General features: G+C 41.4%; 1 protein-coding gene across 1 annotated transcript; it reads left to right on the top strand.

The window, feature by feature from the left end:
• The first annotated feature begins 148 nt into the window (after positions 1-148).
• CDC45 (cell division cycle 45) lies at positions 149-25,253 on the top strand. The gene is made up of 19 exons (XM_075275643.1): positions 149-209; positions 3,084-3,143; positions 3,898-3,990; positions 4,867-5,004; positions 5,085-5,234; positions 5,508-5,566; positions 5,804-5,852; positions 9,556-9,617; positions 10,009-10,059; positions 10,707-10,826; positions 15,583-15,714; positions 16,058-16,156; positions 17,038-17,199; positions 17,943-18,081; positions 19,276-19,359; positions 20,324-20,442; positions 23,240-23,316; positions 23,667-23,732; positions 25,162-25,253. Exons 1-18 carry the CDS (start codon positions 159-161, stop codon positions 23,729-23,731), a joined length of 1,710 nt encoding a protein of 569 aa, XP_075131744.1. The 5' UTR covers positions 149-158; the 3' UTR covers position 23,732; positions 25,162-25,253.
• The last annotated feature ends 1,169 nt before the right edge of the window (positions 25,254-26,422 follow it).

Here is a 26,422-nt window from a genome sequence, read left to right as displayed (position 1 = left end):
GCCTACCGCACTCAGTGTGTGAACAGTGCCGAGGATATTGTAGTTGTCACTGGCAGACGTGTGCAGCGCGTCAGGCCCAGGGCGCTCTATGATTGGTCGGAGGGCGAGCCTGGATTTAGCGCCAGTTTTGAGGACGCGCCAGCCCGCCAGCCGCAGAGATGTTCGTCAGCGATGTCCGCAAAGAGTTCTACGATGTCATAGTAAACCAGGTGAGCGGGGCTGGTGACGTAATACTTAGTACTGAGACCTCCGCTCGGCGCCATTCTGACGGGTGCTAAGTGCTTATCTGTCCACACTCACTGAGGGACCCAGGGTGGGAAGCCTACAGAGAAGCTAACGTTACATGGGCAGTGAGGTGTGGGGTCACACTGCTGGGAGTGACACAACATGGCAGTACATTCTGGAGAAGGAGACTGTGACAGCTACACACAATATAACCCCAGACTAGATATCCCTAGGACTGTGCTGACATTGACTTTCAGTAGAAGAGTCTATTCTATGGCAACAGAGCGTTGTTTCCATTCTGTCACACAGTAGAGCATGGTCATGGTCAGCATTTGGTCAAGAAGTCCAGTCATGTGAATAGAGCCTAAGCAGTGTCAGACTGGGATGTCTAGGGCTCACTGCCAGGACCTCTGCTGATCAGCTGTACCAACACCGCACGGCTGCAGGTAATAACAATGCCATGCTGCTCACCCGCCATATGATGTGCACTACCTAGACCCACCTCTACACTATGGCATAGTATAGTACCCACAACTGTGGTTATCAAGAATATGATGAGTGAGCAGCACGGCGCCCACTATGAAAATGATACTTAGAGCTGTGTGTTCTGGTAAACATCTGATCTGTGTGGTCCTAACAGTTTAAGAGTTCAGTGGGAGTCTACACCCAGGGCCCTTGCTGATCAACTGTTTGAAGGGTCTGTGGTGCTTTTACAAGCACCCTCACCCCTTTGCTATTTGCTTCACACAGATCTGTTTTATAGTGCCCATACAATGTAATTTATAGCATGTGATAACATCATGTCTGCTATAAAATAAATGGGATGTAAATAATGAAGGGCCCCCACACATAAAATGCTCCACGGGGTCCCCTTAACGAGAACCTTTCATGGTTTGGGCACAGGCAGTTCTATAAACTGCTGGAAAGCTGACAGTGCGCTGAATTAAGTGCACTGTAGGCTTTCCCGATCTGTGCCCCGGGTAAAGCGCTATCGGTGTGGTACTGTAGCTCCTTACTGTCAGAAGGGCGTTTCTGACAGTCTGTCAGGTACGTCCTTCTTCAAAGCAGCGCCTATCGCGCTGTACAGTGTGAGCGGGGAGGAACGCCCCCTCCCTCTGCTCACAGTGCTTGTCCATAGATGAGTGTTATCAGGAGTGAAGGGGGGCGTTCCTCCCCGCTCACACTCTACAGCGCGATAGGCGCTGCTTTGAAGAAGGACGTACCTGAATGACTGTCAGGAACGGCCTTCTGACTGTAAAAAGCTACGGTACCGGGACCGATAGCTCTTTACCCGGGGCACAGATCAGGAAAGCAGACAGTGCGCTGAATTCAGCGCACTGTTGGCTTTCCAGCAGTATATAGAACTGCCTGTGCCCAAACCCATGAAAGGTCCTCTTTAAGCCACTTCAGGCGAACCCCACAAAATTTGATGAATATTCGTGAGGTTCGGCATTCTGATTCATTTTAGTGCTATAATTATACACTGGGGTTGCCTCAGACATCATTACACTGGTGCACACCACATGACCTCTGGGGCCCAATCACAGGTCCCAACAATGACATCTGGTGTGCATGACCTCAGTCACAGACTGAAAGAGCCCACAACGAAGATGCTGGATGTTGTAAGTATTTGTTATATTTAATCACATGGGGTGGCTAATATTGGAAAGGGGACTGGCATGTACAGACATCACAGAATGCCGGGCCCCTTTCAATTAACAATGTGTATAGCGGTCGAAGAACCAAGCTTTGCTTCATCGCTATAAAAGTGCTGAGGGCACCCAGCCATGTCCAACAGGCCCTGTACCACTCATTATGCTGCCCGTTAACAGACCTCGACTGCCTATTAATAAAAACTATGGGGGTGGGCCCACTAAAGGCTCGGAACCCACCGTGGGATTCACAGCTACCCTGGTGGGACAGTCAGACCCTGAGCCTAAGGCTAGGTTCATATCTGCGTTGCGGATCTCCATTACAGTGTATGACGTCCACGGGTAACCGCTTTTTTTTTTAGCAGACGGGCTCCCTGACGGAGACCCGACCGCTAGTGTGAATTTAGGCATAACTGTTTATTTGTACCACTTACCTGGTGTAAACACATTGGGGCTTCTGTGTCAGAAACGTGGCATACAAGCTTGAATAAAGTCACATCTAGCATCATTTATGCCAGAAGTCTACGGTAGCAAGGAGCTGGTGTAGATTTTAGGTACACGGACCCCAGAGGATGCATCTAAGTTATGGTGAGGAGTTCACCTTGTCAGAAATTAGACACAATCTCTGGAAGGGTTTATCAAGAATGGCCTAGAAAATGCTAAAGACTAAGAAGTACAAATACAGTAGCTTGTAGGGCGGCTTCTACACTGTCTAATGATGTCTTCTTATTTTGTATTGCAGCTCATTTTTCATGAAAATCTTCATTTTATTCTCATGTAAATTAGCTAAAAAGGGCCTTTTGGGTGAGTGTTCTACTCCTAGGGCTTCTCTCTCTCCCCTCTAGGAAACATCCCTAACTGCAGACAAAGTGGGATATGTCTCTGAAGCAAAGAGGGGGTGGAGGTTGTTGGAAGTTATCTAAAGTAGAGAGTGAAGCCCTTGCAGGAAAAGAAATGCTGCTAAAGCACGTTTCAGCTAATTTACATAAAAATAAAACTTTTTTTTTTTTAATGCAATTTAGAATAATAAAGTGTAGAAGCAGCCCTATAAGTTTCTGCCATTCGTATGATACCAATTTTCCTTCTTACAGACTTTCTTTAACTATATTTGTTTGCATGTGGTTCTGAAGTAAAGAGGTGTAAGGTAATAATCCTGTTTCAATTGTCTTACCATTCTTTTTCTGCATTTCTTTTTGCACTTTGCAGCGTGTCCTCCTTCTAGTTGCTCCTGATGTGGATGCTTTGTGTGCATGTAAAATTCTACAGGTAAGATGACTTTCCTTTTATCCTTGTTTAGGGTTTAAGAAGGTGACCATGCTAATTTTTTCTTTGATAATTAATAAATGGCAAAAAAATAGTTTCCAGCAAGGGTATGTAAGAAAATCCTTAAGTGTAGCTTTGAAATGATGACAAAAGCAAAACAACTGGAATCGGAACATGACTATGGGCCTTAGAATCTGTTCACTACTGAAGACATAACGCTGTACCATAGAGCAAATCCCAAATGGCCTAAAAGGCCAATCATCAGCCTCAGGAAGAGACCCATGGTGTCACAGGTAGTGACATCACATGCCCTTCACTGAGGCCGCTGATTGGCTCAATGATCACTTGTGGGTGGGACTTCTGCCATACGTCAGCACTGGAGTGCCATGGGAGGGAGAGTACCGTATGTTTTTTTGGGGGGGGGTTTCCTCCACCCCCTTTTTAAAACTTGGATGTGTTGTTCATTTTTGCCAGGACAACCCCTTTAAGTGTATTTTATTTTTGCAGGCTCTCCTGTAATCCTGTGACTATATACAAATACAGCTACTCTGTATTTGTTGACTGATTTGTGCTCTATCCTCTTACAATGGTGAAATTACTATAGACCCTGGTGTCTTTAACATTTGTGGATAGTGGAGCATCTCTGACCTAAATGCGTGTTCTATATATGATTTTTAGCAGAGCATTTATTTAGCTGAAGCTAATATTATTATATTAGAATTTAGAAATAAGTTGTCCAAATGTGTTTTTTCCTCAGGCATTATTTCAGTGTGACCATGTTCAGTATACATTAGTTCCTGTTTCTGGATGGCAAGAACTTGAATTTGTTTTCCTTGAGCACAAAGAACAGGTATGATGACTGTCATTTATTGCACTCAGTGTACAGTTTCTTCCTTTACTTCCCTTTTTTTTGTCTTGTGCAAAATAAATAACTGCACAAGGCTGTGTCTAAAAATCTGTGATAAGAATGCAGTTTTTATGATACTTGTCTGATGTCAATAAATTTTTGTCTTATATTCTTGCTACTATTTAATGAATCCCTCTCCAGTTATTACTTGACAACTGTTTTATTGCAGTATAGGTCTTCAAGACTCTATAAATTAAAGCTAGAAAAACATGCATGCACTCATAACCCACTGAATCCAAAAACTGTGTGTTACTATTTAAAGTAGGCCATGGACTCCCATTAGGGGTGATGGGTAATACATTATCCCATATTTACTGTATAGAGGATAAGTATTAGGTCTGTTAGAGTCCTACTGATGGGATCCAGAGTACAGTGCTCTGTTGTATCAGATAGTCCAAAAGAATTGCATGGAGCTTTACTAAAACCGTGAAAGAAATTTTGCAGCAGAATGTGGGTGAGCGAAGATGCGCCTAATTTATTAAGTTTCATGAACATCTTCATAAATTATTTGCATATTATTGCAACACAGATCAAGGCTGGTGTTAAATATGTATATTTACTTGTTCATTTCCTTTTAACATCAGTCTGACATCTTAATTTTTTTTTATTGGCCATTAATCATTTTTGTGAATATTTCCTCAGCTGAAGGTTTTAATGTTTGGCATTTTAATGGGTTAAATATTTTACAGTTATGTTTGAAAGTGTCATACATAGCTACCACTACTAAATCAAGGGAACCTCCACTATATCAAAAAGAAAACAAATAAATGTAAATGCCTTCATAGTGTTTGTTTATTTTGTGACTTTTTTTTCCTTCAGTTTCGTTATTTTGTTCTAATAAATTGTGGTGCAAATGTTGATCTTCTGGAGACTCTGCAACCACAAGAAGAGACAGTCTTCTTCATATGTGACACACACAGACCAATAGATGTAGTAAATGTATACAATGACACCCAGGTATGTCTAAAGAATCATTTAATTTAGTTTATTTTACAGACAGAACATCATCAATAATTTATTCCTTATGGTTTATACAGATAAAGTTGCTTATCAAACAAGATGATGATCTAGAAATTCCTTCCTATGATGACATTTTCCGTGATGATGAAGATGAGGAGGATGAGGACGATTCTGGGAACGAAAGTGAAGGCTCTGAGCCTTCTGGAAAGAGGAGGCGATTTGATGAGGTAATCCTCAATCTTTTTTTTTTTTTCTCTTCTCCTTCTCTTGCCCATTTAAAATAAATTTCTGCCTGGACAACCCCTTTAACTAATTACATAAAATATTAAACAAATATATGTGTATGCTAAATACCAGTTATTTACTTTGCATAGAGATGTAAATAAATGAATTGATACACATCCTGAAACTGGAGATTTCTGCCGTATAGTAGCATCAGACATATATTTAAACATGCGACTCAAAAATTTCATGTTTTGTATTGATTCTTCTTTCCTAAGGGAGCTGTAGAAAGAAGAATTGAGAGAAGACGTCAAAGAAGAGAGTGGGAGGCACGTAGGTAAGATAAGATCTTCACTAAATAAAAACTGCATTGTGCTTAATGTATAAAAGCTAGTGCAGAAGCAGTTTTTTTTTGGGGGGAGGGGGTTTCTTGTGGCTTTTTAAAAATTTATAATGCTAGTAAATATAGACAGACAGATGGACGGGTTTTCTTACATGTAATTGCATTATTACAATTATTTTCACAGAGCTATGCTTTGTGTCTTAGTCTCACATTATCCACTCTAATCTACAGGAGGGAAATCCTCTTTGACTATGAACAGTATGAATACCATGGAACATCTGTAAGTAACAAGTGACTTTTATAGGGGGTTTTTGGGGTTGGTTTTTTTTTTTGTTTGTTTTTTTTGTGTGTATTCGTTGTTTTCTCCCTGATATAACTGGATGAAAAAGTTGAGCCTGCAGGAATTTTGTCCAGAATTTTAGGATGACTATTTATGGAATTCCTATTGAAGGAAATTAAGTTCAGGGGCTTATTTTGCATTCAACACTACATTCAAAACTGGGTAACACAATCTGTTCTCTTTTGGGTCTCAGTGGTTGGACAGCATTGGCAATTTATTCCCAATACTATGGATATGCTGAAACCCATTTAACACCTATTATAGCGGATGCCGGGTGTTTAACTGTCGGGAGCTGGGCGGCCGCCAGGTATCTACTGTTTTATACAGTAGACACCTAGCGCTACTGCCTACAGTCAGTGCCCGCACACAGCTGACATTTTTCCCTCTGATCGCAGGCACCAGGAGTAAGCTTCGAGGCCTGCGTCACGTTGCTATGACACCCGGAAGCCTTGTGAAGGCTCCCCGGCCTGTCATTTTATTTGTTCTATTACAGGCTACTCTATGAAGCCTGCAATAGAAGCCCCGGTATTTTGCAATGCATTAGGGATCAGACCCCTTGGGCTTCAAGACCCCTAGGGGGGTCTAACAAATGCAAAAAAGAAGTTAAAAAAAAAAAATAAAATATTAAAAGTTAAACTTACCCCCTTTCCCTAGAACACATATGAAATTGCTTAAATACTGTGAAACACATTAGGTATATCCCTGTGTGTGAAAACGCCTGCTCTACAAATCTATAAAAATATTTTTCCCGTACAGCAAACGCCGTAGTTGGAGAAACAGTCAAAAATGCCAAAACCACCATTTTTTTTTTTTCCACTGTTTTGCGTCTAATAAAAATTTGAATAAAAAGTGATCAAAGCAATAGCATTTTCCCCAAAATGGTAGAACTGAAAAGTACACCCGGCCCTGCAAAAAAAGACGCCCTATATATCCCCATACACAGAAGTATAAAAAAGTTACGGGTGTCAGAATATGGCGACTTTTAGAAAAAAAATCTTTTTTTTACATAGTTTTGGATTTTTGTTAAGGGGTTAAAATGAAAATAAAACCATATAAAGTTGTCATCCCTGGAATCGTACCGAAACATAGAATACAGGGGACATGTCATTTTGGCTGCACAGTGAATGCCGTAAAACCGAAGCCCGTAAGAGAATCGCACAAATACACTTTTTCTTCAAATCCACCCCATTCTGAATTTTTTTTTCCCAGCTTTCCAGCACATTGTACAGAAAAGTTAATGGTAGCATCATGAATAACAAGTTGTCCCGCAAACATTAAGACCTCATATGACTCTGAGAGCGAAGAAAAAAAAAAAGTTATGGGGTTTGGAAGGAGGGGAGTCAAAATCTAAAATCAAAAAATGCCCTTGGTGGGAAGGGGTTAAATGCTTGATCATACCAAAGACATTTTGGACTATTGTATAGTTCCAGTTTTGTGGTGTTGGCCCTTCTCTGAATCCAGCATTTCTCTGCCTTAGTGCAAAAAGCAAGGTCAATAAAAGGATACCTGGTTGACTAGTTTGCTGAGAATCCTGACCTCAACCACGTTATACACTTATGGGATAATCTACAATGGAGATTGCATGTTAGGCCCTCTTGTCCAACATATGAGCCTCACAAATGGTCTTCTGGATTAATAGGCTAAAAAGCCCAAAATCTTGAAGCAGTTTTGGCTAAAGAGGAAGTGGGGAACCCCATATTATGACCTAGGACTTTAAAATGGAACATCATAAAAGCTCTGGTAATTCTGCCCATGTAGTGTATATGTTCATGCAGGTAGCAGCAAACAGTAAAAATACCGTATATACTTGAGTATAAGCCGATCCGAATATAAGCAGAGACCCCTAATTTTACCACAAAAAAACGGGAAAAATTATTGACTCGAGTATAAGCCGGGGGGGAAAGGAATCCACCATTGCAGATAAAAAGTCTGGTCATGTGCATTACAGCTTAGTAACTCCATGGGGATCATAGTAATAGCAGTTCACTCCATCGTGTCCCTCATATTAACCCCCTGTGTGCCTCACATAAGAGTTACTGATATGTGGGACATATAGAGGTAATAATTAGGTATCTTCATAATTAAGGTCCTTCATTAGTACCCTCATGTGTCTCACATATTAGTAACCCTTATATGGGGAACACGGGTTAATATGAGAGACATGATGGGGTTAACTGTTATTAATGTGAGGCACATGGAGTTACTGAAACTAAATTAATAACCCCAAATGCCTGACATTAATAGGCAGAGTAACTAAAGGAAGGTCCCTGTGTGTGTCACTTTACTGCAGTTTCCTCTCCTCCATACAACAGACATCTTCCATAAGACACAATGAATCCTGGCCACTCATCTTCAGGGTAGATGCTAAATCCTAGTGTGCTAAAGGACCTCTGATGACGTCATGACCATGTGATCGGACTCTGCTATGGGCGGAGCTACTAGGATTTAGATTCAACCTTATCTGCAGATGTTACATACCAGTGGCTACAGGACCTTTGATGACATCACAGTCACGTGACCTCATGACAAGCCAATCACAGAGCAGTAGCACTAAAGGACCTCCCCCTTCCAGGTCCTTCCAGTTTTCTGTGCTCCGTGGACCCTGACTCGTGTATAAGCAGAGGAGAGCTTTTTCAGCATGAAAAATGTGCTGGAAAAGCCGGCTTATACGCAAGTATATACGGTAATTAATCTTTTTTGTTTTTATGTTAATATTTAAAACTCACACAATGAAATGACTTAATGACATTTATTTCATTATTAAGAAATTTATTGGGCAATCTTTAATGATTTATATCCATATTTGTTTTTGTGTTACAAGTACTGGGTAACTGGGTTCACTGTGATAAACATCCATCTTATGGAGCAACTAGCAACCTGATAAGGTGGAGGGGGCAGTTAAAGAACAGTTAAGGCAAATGTTTTCAAATTTTGTGAAATTTTTATTTATTTATTTTGACGGACTGTTAATAAGATAGGGCCACCTTTCAGTACTCTCATCAATTTACTGTTCAGGACTGCTGCAGGGCCTGGAGGATGAAGCAGGTTGCAATGTACATTGTGTAATGGCTGTGTGGCGTTACTGCAGCTCTGCAATAAACACTGCCATCTACTCCTGACTCTTTACAGCACCTGTGTCAAACAGTTGATCAGTGTGGGGGTCATAATTATTAGAGATGAGCGAGTACTATTCGGATCAGCCGATCCGAACAGCACGCTCCATAGAAGTGAATGGATGCACCTGGTACTTCCGCTTTGACGGCGGCCGGCCGCTTAACCCCCCCACGTGCCGGCTACGTCCATTCATTTCTATGCGAGCGTGCTGTTCGGATCGGCTGATCCGAACAGTACTCGCTCATCTCTAATAATTATAGCTTTTCCTAAAGATAGGCCATCCTATAAAGAAAAAAAACAAAAACTTTTTTTTTTTTTTTTTTTTTAGAACCTTACTCCGTGGGCAGTTGTTGGCATTGGTTCCACAATTTGTGTGTGGGAAGGGGTGTTCTCCATTTTAAAAAAAACATTTTTAAGGACTTCTAGGAACAAAAGCTGGTTGTTTTATTCTTAGACCTACTGATTGTTTTTGGACTGTGTATTACATCATTCTGTGATTAAAACTTAAGTTGTCTTTTTGATTTTCTAGTCGGCAATGATGATGTTTGAATTGGCCTGGATCATGTCAAAGGATTCTAATGACATGTTATGGTAAGCAGAGACGCTTGTGTTTTTATGGCGTGGGAGAAAAATAAATAGAAGAGTAGAGGAGTTGCTGTCCAGTCAGATTTCAGCTCTCCACTGTCATTTCAGTATATGTATATAATACTTATGTCAGTTTTTGTGATATTATGAGAATTATGCTGGATTATACAGGCGAATATTTGTTTTACTAATGGTTCACATCAGTTTACACCCTTGCCTGTGTGTTACTGACTGGTTGTGATGGGATTTACAAGTAAACAATGTCTCAAGCTTATTAGGTTATCGGGGATTGGTGTTTTGTACTGTATGTTACAGATTACATACCTTTTAGACCTATATCATCTATGAGTTTGACTGCTTATAAGCTTGCATTTTTATTTTGTTTCTGCTTTTATAGGTGGGCTATTGTTGGCCTGACCGACCAGTGGGTTCAGGATAGAATTACTCAGTAAGTTATACTTCTCTAAAACAGAAAACAGTCATTTTGATAGTCGTGCTCGTGGGGAGTGGAGCCATCACATCAGAAGAGATATATCTATTGTGGTGCATAAATATTATTGGCTCTGCAGGGTCAACATTTAGGCTTTCTCCGCTCACAGTATATTTGTCAAACATGCTTCAGCATTCTGACTGATCCCAGTGACTTAAAGGGCCTCATCATTCTATTGATTCTAACAGCAAGTCTAGTGCTGCAATAAACAAATTGTATCCCAATAGGACTATAGAAAATAGTATTGTGAATGCAGCATAACAACTGCACTAATAACGGGGGGAGGGGGTGGTTTAAGTGATTAAAAAAAAAATCACACTTGGGAATGTGCTGCGACATTGAATAAACATGTCCCCAGCATCAACATATACACAGAAAATAAAAATGTGTTGAGTGAATAGAGAAAAAGATATTCCCTATTCACACAATAAACTGTTCTTTGGCTTTGTGTTTTAAAACCCTAAAAGAAATGCACCAATCACGTGACAAAAAAAACCATTTTATTTCAGTCTTAAAATTGTTACCCTGCAAACTAGAGATGGAAGAATAGTTTAACAGAGACCAGCATGTTTGTTTCTTAAAAATGCTGATTGTCTGTTTTACAGGATGAAATATGTGACTGATGTAGGTACTCTCCAGCGCCATGTTTCTAGACATAACCATCGCAATGAGGATGAAGAGAACACCCTGTCTATTGACTGCATGAGGATAGCATTTGAGTATGAGTATCCTTTACCGCTTATGGATGTGGTTAGTTTGGTACTTAGTAGTAAGGGCTCTTTTAAGTCATGTTTTCTTTATCCTGAAGAGACATAAATTATGGCTGGGCAGCTTAACCCCTTCCCGCCGATGGCATTTTTTGATTTTCGTTTTTGACTCCCCTCCTTCTAAACCCCATAACTTTTTTATTTCTCCGCTCCCAGAGCCATATGAGGTCTTAATTTTTGCGGGACAAATTTTTCTTCATGATGCTACCATTAATTATTCTATATAATGTACTGGGAAGCAGGAAAAAAATTCAGAATGGGGTGGATTTGAAGAAAAAATGCATTTCTGCGACTTTCTTACGGGCTTTGGTTTTACGGCGTTCACTGTGCAACCAAAATGACATGTCCCCTGTATTCTGTGTTTCGGTACGGTTCCAGGGATACCAAATTTATATGGTTTTATTTACATTTTGACCCCTAAAAAAAATTCCAAAACTGTGTTAAAATTTTTTTTTTCTAAAAGTCGCCATATTCCGACGGCCGTAACTTTTTTATACGTAAGTGTACGGGGATGCATAGGGCGTCTTTTTTTGCGGGGCCTGGGTGTACTTTTTAGTTCTACCATTTTCGGGAAATGTTATTGCTTTGATCACTTTTTATTCAAATTTTTATCAGAATCAAAACAGTGAAAAAACGGCGGTTTAGCACTTTCAACTATTTTTCCCGCTACGGCGTTTACCGAACAGGAAAAATATTTTTATAGATTTGTAGAGCGGGCGATTTCTGACGCGGGGATACCTAACATGTATGTGTTTCACAGTTTTTAACTACTTTTATATGTGTTCTAGGGAAAGGGGGGTGATTTGAACTTTTAATTCTTTTTATATTTTTTTTATATTTTAACTTTTTTTTTTTTTTTTTTTTTTTTTTTTTGCATTTATTAGACCCCCTAGGGGTGTTGAACCCCAGGGGGTCTGATCACTAATGCAATGCATTACAATGCTAATGCATTGCAAAAAAAGCATCCTTTCTTTTGCAGGCTGCATAGACCAGCCTGCAAAAGAGAGGATTTGCAGACAAGCCTGGGAGCCTGTACAAGGCTCCCGGCTGTCATGGCAACGGGACGTCAGCCCTGGAGCATGCTCCAGGAGCCGGCGATCCCGGCCAAAATGGCGGCGCCCAGATGGTGGTGTGGTGACAGTATTGTTATTGGAGGTTGTAGGCCATCCTGAATAGGTGAGTCTTCAGGGCCTTCTTGAAGCCTGTGACTGTGGGGGTGAGTCTTGCGCTAGGTTCACACCTGCGTTCGATCTCTGTTCTGTGGTTTCCGTCTTCTGCATGCAGAAGACGGAAACCTGTCAGACCGGGTGCGGTGGTGAGCATTTTATGCTCTCCGCCGCGAAACCGGATTTTTTAAATTGGACACAGAGTACTGCATGTCCGACTCTGTGTTCGATTTTAAAAAAATGGTTTCTCGGCGGAGAGCATAAAACGCTCACCGCCGCTCACGGCCGGACATCTTTCAGACCCAGCGCGGCTGTCAACTTTGTCACTTGCTCCCAAGTATTCAGCCCAGAAAACTTACACGTCTTGGCAGAAAATAACAAGCCCTACAATATAGTATATAGAAGTATATTAACTTGAAATACGTCGCTCGCCAATACAGTATGTACGTTTCCACTTTACCATATACCAGCTGAAATTAAAAAAAAATCCTCCGAAAATAACAACAAATTGTCTGTATTGCTACATACACAATATACAATTTCACATTTTCTGTCCCACCAACATTTTTAAACTATTTTCAGACGTCTGTGTCCGCCCAATTCTAAAATCACGGTAGACGAAGTCGCGGGTAAAAGCTAGTGTGTGTGTGTGTGTGTGTGTGTGTGTGTGTGTATATATATATATATATATATACAGTCCTATGAAAAAGTTTGGGCACCCCTATTAATCTTAATCATTTTTAGTTCTAAATATTTTGGTGTTTGCAGCAGCCATTTCAGTTTGATATATCTAATAACTGATGGACACAGTAATATTTCAGGAGTGAAATGAGGTTTATTGTACTGACAGAAAATGTGCAACATGCATTAAACCAAAATTTGACCGGTGCAAAAGTATGGGCACCCTTATCATTTTATTGATTTGAATACTCCTAACTACCAGGATCCAGGAACTGATTAAAAGCTACAGGAAGCGACTAGAGGCTGTTATCTTTGCAAAAGGAAGATCTACTAAATATTGTCACTTTTCTGTTGAGGTGCCCATACTTTTGCACTGGTCAAATTTTGGTTTATTGCATAGTGCACATTTTCTGTTAGTACAATAAACCTCATTTCAATCCTGAAATATTACTGTGTCCATCAGTTATTAGATATATCAAACTGAAATGGCTGTTGCAAACACCAAAATATTTAGAACTAAAAATGATTAAGATTAATAGGGGTGCCCAAACTTTTTCATAGGACTGTATATAGCCTGGAATTGAAAGTATAGAATGACAGGCTGGAGAGCCTTCACAAGGCTCCTGGCTGTCAAAGAAACGGGACACAGGCCCCCGAACTTGCTCCAGGTGCCAGTGATCACTGGGAAAATGGCGGCCTCCATCAGCTTTACCGAGGTGCCCGCGATGTATAAAACAGCAGACACCACGTAGCTATGGCTGCCCGGGTCCCAAGCGGCCATCATAGTTAAACAACCAGCATCCGTCATACTAGTGCGGTTGATGTTGGGAAGGGGTTAAAGGTGCTGTCCAGCCGCTTGATTTTTATTTTTGGATTAAAAAAATACAAAAAACTTCTCATGCGCTAGAATGACAAACTGAGTAAGGTTATGTTCATACAGAGTTTTTTATTCTAAGCTGAAAAAAATCTGCCTCAGGAAATAGGAAAGAGCTTTTTGACTTGTGGGGGGTTTTACGCGCTTTGTTCTGGTTTTTGATGCAGTTTTTTGCTCCAGCACATGCTATGGACCTGGAAACTTCTCTTTAAAAAAAAAACTTAGTGGTTTTTGCAAAAACTGCCTCTCATTGACTTCAATGGGTTTTTCATGGCAGAATCCACCTGAAGATAGGTCACGTCACTTTTACCTCTAGCTGATAAAAATCAACCAGAGGGAAAAAAAAAAAAAAAAAATCTGCTACTGACTCCCATTGAGGCAGATTCCTCTTCAAAATCAGCCTGCAAAAAAACTTTGAACATAACCTTATAGTCCCCTTTACCACTCAAAAGGGTCTTTTGCTGGTCTCTGTATCCTGGCCTTCAACACAAAATTATAACTGCTGCGCCTATCTACCTCTGCCCACACTAAGAGCCTATATCAGGCTCTAAATTACGGTAAGGTCTTTTTTTTTTTTTTTCTTTAACCCCTTCCCGACATGCGCCGTAATAGTACGGCGCGTGTCGGGTCTGTAACTATGGCGACCGCCCGGGAGCCGGGCGGCCGCCATAGCCGCCGGGTGTCTACTGCTTTAAGCAGTAGACAACCGGCTCTAATGCCTCCGATCGGTCCCCGGACCGATCGGAGGCATTAACCCCTCCGGCGCTGCTGTCAAAGGCGCCATCTTCCCGGCGGCGCATGGGCGCCGCCATTTTGGCAGGGATCGCCGGCTCCTGGAGCATGCTCCAGGGCCGACCCCCCCGTTGCCATGACAGCCGGGAGCCTTGTTAAGGGCTCCCAGCCAGTCTGCAAATTCTCTCTTTTGCAGGCTGGTGTATACAGCCTGCAAAAGAGATGATGATTTTTTGCAATGCATTACAATGCATTAGCATTGTAATACATTGCATTAGTGATCAGACCCCCTGGGGTTCAACACCCCTAGGGGGTCTAATAAATGCAAAAAAAAAATTAAAAAAAAAAAAAAGTTAAAATATAAAAAAAATATAAAAAGTATTAAAAGTTCAAATCACCCCCCTTTCCCTAGAACAAATATAAAAGTAGTTAAAAACTGTGAAACACATACATGTTAGGTATCCCCGCGTCCGAAATCGCCCGCTCTACAAATCTATAAAAATATTTTTCCTGTTCGGTAAACGCCGTAGCGGGAAAAATAGTCAAAAGTGCCAAACCGCCGTTTTTTCACTGTTTTAATTCTGATAAAAATTTGAATAAAAAGTGATCAAAGCAATAACATTTCCCGAAAATGGTAGAACTAAAAAGTACACCCGGCCCCGCAAAAAAAGACGCCCTATGCATCCCCGTACACTTACGTATAAAAAAGTTACGGCCGTCGGAATATGGCGACTTCTAGAAAAAAAATTTTTTAACACAGTTTTGGAATTTTTTTTAGGGGTCAAATTGTAAATAAAACCATATAAATTTGGTATCCCTGGAACCGTACCGAAACACAGAATACAGGGGACATGTCATTTTGGTTGCACAGTGAACGCCGTAAAACCAAAGCCCGTAAGAAAGTCGCAGAAATGCATTTTTTCTTCAAATCCACCCCATTCTGAATTTTTTTCCTGCTTCCCAGTACATTATATAGAATAATTAATGGTGGCATCATGAAGAAAAAATTGTCCCGCAAAAATTAAGACCTCATATGACTCTGGGAGCGGAGAAATAAAAAAGTTATGGGGTTTAGAAGGAGGGGAGTCAAAAACGAAAATCAAAAAATGCCATCGGCGGGAAGGGGTTAAGGAAGGTCATTGTTGTAAAATTGAGACCTATTGATATCTTGTGTTGCTAGTTTTGTGATGTTAGTTTTCATAGCTAACTGTATATTTGTTCCTACTGATTCAACCAATTTTCTTTAACATTGGGATCTTAGCGTGCGTCTTTCTTTATACCAACACTGGTCATTATATGAAAGCATCTGTAACTCGTGTTATACATCCTCCAGTCTTAAACTCTGGTCTGTGCATGGCCAAAAAAAGCTTCAAGAATTCTTGGCAGATATGGGGTAAGTGACCTTATGGCAATGCTTAACAACATATCCACACTGCAGGGACTACAGTACAGTGTCAGTTAACTTGGTTTAACATTTGGGTTGAAGAATCAAGTGGTTACAATTTGCTAGTTAAGTTTGGAAGACTGTGGCACCCTTAAATTAATTTCTTGTATTGTTTTATTTTTGTTATTTCCTTCAGTGCAAATCGCCTCACAATCACAATTTTTCTGCTGCCATCTGCAGGCTTCTTGGCTGCTGTGATTACTGTCTATGTGGCCCTGGCCTTAGAGTCCTTACATGACCTCCTGTTTATAATTTCATTCTCCTTTTAAAGGTAAAATGTATGTCTTCCCAGGCTTCCTTTAAAGCAAGTGAAACAAAAATTTAACTCCATGGACATTTCGTTAAAGGAAAATCTCCGGGAAATGATTGAAGAATCTGCCAACAAATTTGGGTAAGTAAAGCTATATTAGTATTTTTGGTGTTCTGTATAAATGTTAGAACTTCCAAACCTACTCGGCCTAACCCCCGAACCCATTATATACTTACCTCCCTTCCTTCCAGGCTTCTTGCTGCGAGACGGCCCATCCTTCTTTTCTGACTGCCAAGTGTGCTCTTGTCCCAGCGCTGCTCTGTAGCCCAGGCATGGGAGCTGCGCAGGAGAGGTGGATTATTGTCAACAGAACAGCGCTGGCAGTCAGAAAGGAGGAGCAACTGTCCTGCAGGAAGATGTCTGGAAAGTAAGTATGATGGAGTGGATGTGGAAGGGAGAGTAGTAGTGACATCACCGGATAACCAGCAAATGTCTCAAATGGGTAAATATATGTTGTTGATTATTTAGAAAGTAGGAGGGGGTGTTTAGATTAGTGTAGGGCAGGGATAGGCACCCTTCAGGACTCCAACTATTGTAAAATTACAACTTCCAGCATGTTTCACAGCAACTGGAGTGCCAAAGGTTGCTGACCCCTGCTGTAGGGTTCTCCATTTATTCCAGACAACCCCTTTAAGTATATACAAAAGAGTTGTGTGTATCATTAGAAATCATTCTCTGTCAATGCTTCAGATATCTTGTATGAAGGGGTTATAGCATCTGTAGAAAGGGGATGCGTCTTTGAGGAAAGTGGGCATGGCCAAAGTCGGCTAGTAGTGGTCAGAGTTAGGCCGTTTTCTCATTAAACTGTAAGTATATTTCAAAAATCTGTATTAACTTTTCCAGCTAAAGATTTATTTAGAAAAAACAAGTGAAAGTTACATTTCAGAGTTTGCTTGATCTGTATCTACATACGTATCCTCTATTTTCTGAACCTCTTTATTTTGTTCTCCTTACTTTGACAGAATGAAAGACATCAGGGTACAGACTTTCAGTGTGCAGTTTGGTTTCAAGAATAAGTTTCTGGCCAGTGACGTTGTTTTTTCTGTAATTGCTCTCATGGAAAACACAGAGAAAGATGAGCATGGGACTGATAACTTCATCAAGGCATTAGACAGTTTGTCCAGGTAAATAATCTTTACATTACACCCATACCTGCCCAAGAAGATAATTACACAGTGTTTTTGATTTTTTGCAGTGTAAGGGTAGATTCACATGGCGTAAATAGAATAGGAATTTGAGGCGGACTTCTGCCCTGCATTCTCCTTCTATTTCTGCTACGCCTTTCATCCGGTGAATAGTCTCAGATGATTGGGACTGTTCAGCGGAGTCTGTGGCTTAGTCAAGTGTGGAATCCTCTGCAACACTCTGTGTCCTGCTTCAATTTCTACCTCCCATTTAAAACAATGGGTGGGAGATTGAAGGTGGAATTTAGAGTTGATTTTGAGGTAGAGTTAAACGAAGACTGTCAGTAGTAGCTTCGCTATAAACCTGACCCCAGTACTTTCTAGAGATGAATCTACAGTTTCCACTGTTGCTCAGCTTTGGAGCCCTATTTCCATGTAAATTGCATGTGTAAATGAGGAGGAAGTGTTTAGGGCCCATGCCTTAGCTTACCAAGGCTTTGGTGCTGTTCTTGATCCCTGGGTAAAGCACGTTCCCCTCATTTGCATATGAATAAAATGGTGATTTATCTGAAAATGGGGCTCCAAAGCTGAATAAAAGACATATTTTGGAACAGTGCAAACTCCTGTACAATTTACTCCAACCAATTTATTGCTGACAAACTCCATTTTAATTCATTTTCTATGTATAGAGCAAATCTGAGAACTATCCAGATTATCTTATTGTTTCTCCTTTTAACAAACAGAAGCAACATTGATAAACTGCACCATGGCCTGGATCTCTCGAAGAAGTTACTGTGCGCCATTCAACAGACTGTAGCTAGTTGCATATGCACCAATCTTATTCTATCTCAGGGCCCTTTCCTGTACTGTTATCTTATGGAGGTAGGTATGAGTCTTCAACTGTTCATTCAAATCTATATTCAAAACTGTCCTATTTCAGAAAATTTCTTAATGTTAGATCAGTAATGCTCTAATGCTGATTTAGCATATCTAAAACATTCATAAGATATAGATACTGACTGAGGTAAATTCTCTTACTGTAGTGATATAGTTTATGTAGTGAAGATTACTCTGTATATTGTCCTTGGGAGAGATGGTCAACAAAGAATCTGCACTGCTTTTAACCTCTTCCCACTGCAAACTTCTTTTGATTTTCGTTTTTTACTCCAAGTCTTCCAAAAGTGTTTATATTAGCTGCATGCTGCAGAATCTAGGTATTAAAAAAAAAAAAAATAGATATATACAGATATACGTGAAACATGGGGAAAAATCCTGATGAACACTTCTAAAAGCACCTGATGAAATTTAAGAATTTGTATTAAAGGGGTTGTCCGGGATGCAATGATACACTAATTAATCGCCATCCCCCTGCCTAATTTCTAACTTTCTTTACCAAAAATGTACATTTACCCATATCGCTGGGACAGTCATATGACCGCCCCAGGCACATTTTTAGATTTTACGGTGTTGTTCTGTTTGCCTGTTTCTGGAAACATAGCGTCACCAAGACTAAAACTACTCCCACCCCATCATATTTGCCTGTCTTCCTGTCCAGATCTTCTGGGCATTGGTACGTCAAGTCTGGGGCTGGCTCCTCCTCTTGATGTCTGCTGGCATCTGTGCAATAGAGCCAGATTGCAGGCATGCTGGCACTCTGGCTCTATAGTGCAGACGTCAAGAGGAGGAACTGGCCCCACAGAAGGAAGTGACGTGCCATGCTCAGAAGATCTGGACAGGAAGACAGGCAAGTATGATGGGGTGCGTGGGAGGGCTGAGTTAGTTAGAGCTAGAAGTGGGCAGGGTAGGTAGGGGAAAAGAGGTGGTGTTAGGGAGGGAGTGGGAGTCAGGTCTGAATGAAGAGCAATGGATCATGATAGTTGTAGGATAAAAGAACAAGAAGCTACCCATATAAACAAATGCAGAAAAAGCCAAGAGCTCCCAGTGAGGTATTTGGGTGCATTTAGTAACCCATTAATAGCGCTAACAGACTTTTTTTTTTGCCAGGAAAACCCCTTCAAAGTGAAGTGGCATAGGATGTATTACTGTTTAACCTGAGTTTAATTCTTTAATCTCTAGGGAACTCCAGATGTCAAGATGTTTTCTAAACCCGTGTCCTTGAGTCTGCTCTGTAAATATTTGTTGAAATCCTTTGTCAGTTCTGTGAGTATGTAACCTAATCTTCATTCAGCCCTTAAGAATTAAAAAAAACAAAAAACCTTACCAAGTGCTTATTGACAAAAGAGTTTTATATGGTACACTTTTGTGATGAAATCATTGATTCAATTCATATGTGAAGCTGAGATTACACAAACAATCAACTCACTGATAAAAATGTATTGGTCAGTTCTAGGTGGCAGCGTAAACCGATTTAATTTTTATCTGTTCTGAGGGCAGATAGCCTGCTTGTTGACTGCTTCCTGATGGCATTTCTTCATGTGAATATTGCAAAGATGGTTGCCATTAAAACTGACTAGTTAGTTATAGTTCACTTTTATCATGAATGTTCTATTACAAGTCAATATAAACGAAAAATAGAAATGTTTGTACAGAGCTTCTGTTCTAACGTTTAGTTCTTGTGAGATTTTAGGTTGAAATTGCAAACCATTTTGGGATGGAAAAGCAGACTTTCAACCAAAATAAACTTAGGGGTGCATTTGCAGGTTTTCTGTCAGGAGGAGGATGAGGTCTTTCCTGACTCTGTGATTTATTACCGCACCTCCAGCTTTACAGATGAGGTTCTGCTAGACTTGTACAGCTTTAGATACGTGCCCTGCTCTCCTTCAATTGTGAGCTTTTCCTTTGCTGTCCTTACAGTAAAAACCTCTTTCCGTTGACTGGGGAAAGCCATATATCCTCTAATCTTGAGGGATATCCTCCTGTCATTTGCACATACTAAAAGTTCAAGACTTCTGTTAGGACGACATTTACATTGACCTTCTGTAATGTTTTTCTTTGAGTCAGCTCATATCCTGGATCTTGAATTGTAGTTCAGTTTCTTGTAAGTCATTTGAAAAGCTGGATGATTTTATAGATATTTTATTGTTAGATCTCTTGCGTAGTGCTATGTGTTTCTAAATATAGAATACAAATGTTGAGTTTGACTTGTAATATCTATTTAATATAGACTAAAAACAAGCGATGTAAGCTGCTCCCTCTTGTTCTGGCTGCTCCGCTGGATGTTGAAAAGGGGACTGTGATCATGGTGGGAATACCTCCAGAAGTTGAGAGTTCTGACAAAAAAAAGTAAGACCTGTTTATTTGGGGGTACAGCTTCAACTTTGTGAACACGGGAAATGTTGATATTTATAGAAAATTGAAAATGGCACAGCCAGCTTTTACAGTTGTACAATTCACTTGTGGGGCAGCAGTGGCTCAATGGTTAGCATTGCAGCGTCGGAGTCCTGGGTTCAAATCCTGCCAAGGACAACATCTGTTCTCCCTGTGTTTGCGTGGGTTTCCTCTGGGTCTTCAGTTTCTTCCCACACTCTAAAGACATACTGATAGGGAATGTAGATTGTGAATCCTATGTGGTACAGTGTCTGTAAAGCGCTGTAGAATATGTTGGGGATCTACAATTAAGCATAATAAATAAATTAAATTAGCATTTCTTTAGATCAGTGGTTCTCAACCTTTCTAATGCCGTGACCCCACAATACAGTTCCTCATGTTGAGGTGACTCCAAACCAAAAAAATAATTTTGGTGGCTACCTCATAACTTAAAGGAATTGTGCAGGACTTAAATTTACCTTGCTTTATCAGGCAGATTCTTTATCATGCACCCTGGGAGTCCTAGCTTACATTATAGGAACCAGCCCCCTACTCCATCCCCTCCTGATGTCACTGGTGACGGGGTGTTCACACTAGTGCAGCTGCCCGCCCTTTGTGAGTCTGTCGAAAAGCCAGACAAAACTGCTCTGGAATGGCTTGCCGGCAGTCAGATTAAAAACCTATTCATTTGAATGGGTTTTTAAAGCAAATCAACAATGTCCGTATGCAGCCTCTCTGCCGTGAAAACATGCATGTCCAACTTTGTGTCCCTGCAAAAAAAAAAAAAAAAAAAACGGTTTTACCGTGGAGAGGCTGCTTACGGACACTGGCAGTTTGCTTTAAAAACCCCATCGAAATGAATGGGTTTTTAAACTGACTAACGGTAAGCTGTCCTCAAGCAGTTTTGCCTGCCTTTTTGACGGACTCACAAAGGGCAGACAGCAACACTAGTGTGACAAATTCTGAACAAACTCTCGGATGAGGACCTTAATGTCAGTCCAGCTGTCTCACTAAAGTTCCTTCTGCATCCTCTCAATCTGCAGCCTATATTATGCCCCACAGTGGCACAATAGACTGTGGGGCATAATAGAGGTTGCAGGGGGGCTGCTGTGGGGCATAATATAGGTTACAGGGGCCACAGTGGACCCTTCAAGCTGTATTATGCCCCACAGTTGCACACCCATGAACTATTATTATACTTAGGGGTCTCAGACCCCCAAGTGTAATAAGCGGAGCCCCAGGGGAGGTGAGGGAACATAATAAACACTGTTACTCACCTCTCTGGGATCCGATGTTACTCCTAGCAGGCTTTGGTCCTACATGGTAATGTCCCAGACGTCACATGGTCTGGGATATTACCATATAGGCCCAAAGCCTGTGTTAGTAGTAACAGGCTATTACTACTAGCACAGGCTTCGGGCCTATATGGTACTGCAAACACAGGCTTTGGGCCTATATGGTATATAGCCCCGAAGCCTGCTAGGATTAACACCGGATCCCAGAGAGGTGAGTAACAGTGTTTATTATATTCTCTCACCTCTCCTGAGGCTCCGATTATTATTCTCGGGGGTCTGAGACCCCTGAGTATAATAATAGTTCATGGGTGTGCAACTGTGGGGCATAATACAGCTTGAAGGGTCCACTGTGGCCCCTGTAACCTATATTATGCCCCACAGCGGCCCCCCTGTAACCTCTATTATGCCCCACAGTCTATTGTATCTTACCTTTAGATGTGATCTCTGCCGCACTGTTCCTTAGAAATACCTTTTTTTTATCGGTATGCAAATTAGTTCTCTGGCAGCGATGGGGGCGGCCCCCAGCGCTGAAAATGCGATGGGGGCGTCCCCGCTGCTGCTCGAGAACACAATCCTGCGACACCTCTGTCTTCGGCTGGATCCTCCCCTTCTCTGTCGTCTTCCTCCTGCGGCACCTCTGACGCCTGCGCAGTTGGCTCTGCCAGTGAGACACTAGTATAGCCGATTGCGCATGCCGGCCGGCAGCCATTTTTGGGAGGCCGCTCTTGCTCTTGTAGTTGAATGCAGGAGCAGCCTCCCAAAAATGGCCACCGGCCTGCATTCGCACTCGGCTCTGCTGGTATCTCACTGGCAGAGCCAACTGCGCAGGCGTTGGAGGTGACGCAGGAGGAAGACGACAGAGAAGGGGAGGATCCAGCCAAAAATAGAGGCGTCGCAGGATCGTGTTCTCGAGCTGCAGTAGGGATGCCCCCATCGCTGCGAGAGAACTAATTTGCATACCAGTAAAAACCAGTATTTCTAAGGAACGGTGCGGCGGAGAGCACATCTAAAGGTAAGAAACTAATAGCCTTTCTAAAGGCTATTCCGACGTCTTATCCACAAAAAAAGAAGTTTTAATGGTAGAATCCCTTTAAAATCGGTGGGGTCTGATCTCTAGGACCTGCTCCTGAGAATGAAAAGTAGGAGGGCGGTCATCACAACATCACAATACTGTTCCGTTCACTGTTTCTCTTTGCACAGGAGGGTTCTAGCCACTTACTGTGCACCAAACTTTTGTGGTGTGTGTGTGTGTGTGTGTGTATGTATGTGTGTGTATAATATAAAATATAATATATATATATATATATATATATATATATATATATATATATATATATAAAATTAGCATAGTTTAGTTTCATTTTGTAGTATATTTTTTAGAGTTCATAACTGTATAGTATGAATTCTCACCAGTACTGTAGTAATGATTTTTTTTTATTTATTTATTTTTTTTTTTTGTATTTCTGTTTTACCTATAGTTTCTTTGGTCGAGCCTTTGAGAAAGCTGCAGAGAGTACAAGTTCAAGGACGCTTCACAATCAATTTGATATTTCTAGTAAGTGACCACTATGGATATTTAGATTAAGGGTAAACTACAGTGAGGTGCCGGGAGCCAGACTGTTCAGATTTACTTTGAAGCTCTCTGGCTGCTACACAGTGGCTGCTGCAATGGCTTTAATGAGGTCAGGCTGGAAGTTCAGGTTGACCCATGTCCTCTTCACATGTCTTGAGTGTTTATTATTTTACCAGCTGCATTGGAAAAGGTGGGGGTTGCTTTCTTAAGAAGAAGCGCTTCATCTGCCCATAAATAGAACACTCTTGGTGACTACTAATGTATTTTCAATATTGTTATTAAATAGAACATATACAGATTGTTATTGATGATCTTTTCTCTCTTGTATTTAGTAATTAATCTAAGAACAGAAGACCGTAGCAAATTCCTGGATGCTCTCATTTCTCTCCTTTCATAAGGTATCAGGTTTGTTTTTTTTTAGAGATCACTCAGAATTCATTATTTTATATATTTTACTCTATATATTTAAAGAGGACCTTTCACCATTTTGCCCACAGGCAGTTCTATATAATGCCGGAAAGCTGACTGCGCTGAATTCAGCACACTGTCGGCTTTCCCGATGTGGGCCCAGTGTGAAGAGCTTTACGGTCCCGGTACCGTAGCTCTTCTATGGTCAGAAGGGCGTTTCCGACACTCAGTCAGAGACGTCCTTCTTCACAGCACAGCCAATCGCGCTGTGCTGTGAGAGCCGGGAGGAACTCCCTCCCTGATAATGCTCGTCTATGGACGAGTACTGCGAGCAGATGGAGGGGGCGTTCCTCCGGCTCTCACAGCACAGTGCGATTGGCTGTGCTGTGAAGAAGGACGTCTCTGACTGAGTGTCGGAAACGCCCTTCTGACCATAGAAGAGCTACGGTACCGGGACCATAAGCTCTTCACACTGGGCCCACATTGGGAAAGCCGACAGTGTGCTGAATTCAGCGCACTGTCAGCTTTCCGGCAGTATATAGAACTGCCTGTGGGCAAAATGGTGAAAGGTCCTCTTTAAAGGGATCCTATCACTCAGACCCAATTTTTTGTAGGTACCACGTCGGAATAGCCTTAAGAAAAGCTGTTCGTCTCCTACCTTTCGTCGTCTTCTACGCACTGCCGTTCGCCTACAATCCCGGTTCTTGTCAGTATGTAAATTAGCTCTGTTGCAGCACTGGGGGCGGGCCCCAGCGCTCAGACAGCACTTGGGGGCGGGCCCCAATGCTGCCAGAGAACTCCCTACAGGGCCACCGCCTCTTATTCAGCAGCATCATCTTCAGCCTCTTCTTCCGATGGTGGCTTGTAACTTCTAAGGCCTTGGGCAGAGCAGACTGCGCATGCCCACAGGCCACTAGAAAATGGCCGCTTGCACAGTATTGTAAGTGGCCATTTTCTCATGGCCTGTGGGCATGCACAGTCTGCTCTGCCCAAGGCCTTAGAAGTTACAAACCACCGCTGGAATAAGAGGCTGAAGTTGACGCTGCTGGAAAGAGTTCTCTGGCAGCATTGGAGCCGCCCCCCAGTGCTGTGAGAGAGCTAATTTACATACCGACAAGAACCGGGATTGTAGGCGAACAGCGGCGTGGAGAAGACGACAAAAGGTAGGAGACGAATAGCCTTTCTTAAGGCTATTCCAATGTGGTACCTACAAAAAAAATGGGTCTGAGTGATGGGATCCCTTTAATATTCAGTGTAGCAATTCTCCTTTTTAGGTAGTTTTTATTTTAATTTGTTTTCTATGGTTAGTGTATGATCCACTTTTCTACACAGTACTGTGTATGCATTGGAGCAATTCCATTTGTTGGCAACCTTACAGCCTAATAATTATATGCTGACCTATTTTCTCTCTCTTCTCAGGAAAAGGTGCTATTTGAGTGGGCCATGGTGTTCTGTCACGCTTGTCTCCATGTAAATGTTTTGTTTTATTCATGTTTTACATGTATTTTTTTATGTGCAAACTTTAAATTATGGCTGATACATTCAGCACTAATAATCATTTTATCATGTTCCTTCTTGACTAATCCCCTAATATTGTAAATAAAACATTGACGTCAAGGCTACTGGTTTTGTTTTAAAGGGAGTCTGTCATCAGGTTGATGCATGATAATCCACCAAAATCAGTTTCAGGTTTTTGAATCAGACCAGCCGCAATATCAATGTATAGAATCTCCCATAAAATAGTGGGGGGAAAAAGAAGCTTTAAAAAAAAAATAAAAGTTCTAAATCCCTCCTTTCCCTAGAATACATATAAAAGTAGAAAATTACTGTGAAACACAAACACATTAGGTATCCCTGTGTCTGAAAGTGCCCGGTCTACTGAATATAGGGGATCTGCAGTGCTCCTATAGATACCCTATATTCAGCCAGGCTGAATTCCAAGTGGGGGGGAAAAAAATTCCTCAAGCTCAGGGAAGGGGCAGACAGACAACCAAAACACCCCCTCCCCTTCCCCAGCATCTACTGCACCCAAAAACTCCGACCATTTTAATTTTTGAAATTTTCCAGTAGCTGCTGCATTTCCCCCCTCTGCTTATACTTGAGTCAATAAGTTTTCCCAGTTTTTTGTGGTAAAATTACGGGCCTCTGCTTATATTCGGGTCGGCTTATACTAGAGTATATACGGTACATTACAAAGTTTCTTATATTCACTTGTAAAGTATGGTATGTTTTTTTTCTCTTTTTTTTTTTTCTCAATAATTTGAAGTACACTTTAACTCTAAGGTGATGGGTACTAGGAGAAGGGGTGCACTAGATGCTCTCACCTGCCTGGCTCATCATTTGAGACCTGTCAATCATATTGAGCCACCATGTACATGGCCACCTGACCATTCCAATACACTTCTGAAATGGCTTTCTACAAGGTTTTGGAATGAACAAAATAAAAATCCATGATCTCTCTACCACCAAAGGCACTTTGCATTCTGGGGCAGGCTGTGTTCACCAAAACTTGATTGATAGATTAGAACACCTGAAAATCTATCTATAAATGATCCTCTTCCTATCTTGTATTATTTAAAATAGTGGTTTTTATTATGTGACAGAAGGACCTTTGGGGCCCCTCAGACTCCAGGGCCAGTAGCGACTGCTACAGATGTTCTCACTGTAGCTGTGCGCCTGT

The sequence above is a fragment of the Leptodactylus fuscus genome, chromosome 1, assembly GCF_031893055.1.
Source record: "Leptodactylus fuscus isolate aLepFus1 chromosome 1, aLepFus1.hap2, whole genome shotgun sequence".
NCBI classification, from domain to species: Eukaryota; Metazoa; Chordata; class Amphibia; order Anura; family Leptodactylidae; genus Leptodactylus; species Leptodactylus fuscus.
Note: the sequence above shows the minus strand (reverse complement) of the source record. Positions and strands in the feature narration are given on the sequence as shown.

Coding starts and splice junctions, on each gene's coding strand:
- CDC45 (XM_075275643.1), top strand. CDS start 159: ATGTTCGTCAGCGATGTCCGCAAAGAGTTCTACGATGTCATAGTAAAC. Junction 5,567..5,803: donor AGAGAGTGGGAGGCACGTAG/GTAAGATAAGAT, acceptor TCTAATCTACAG/GAGGGAAATCCTCTTTGACT. Junction 10,060..10,706: donor GTTCAGGATAGAATTACTCA/GTAAGTTATACT, acceptor TCTGTTTTACAG/GATGAAATATGTGACTGATG.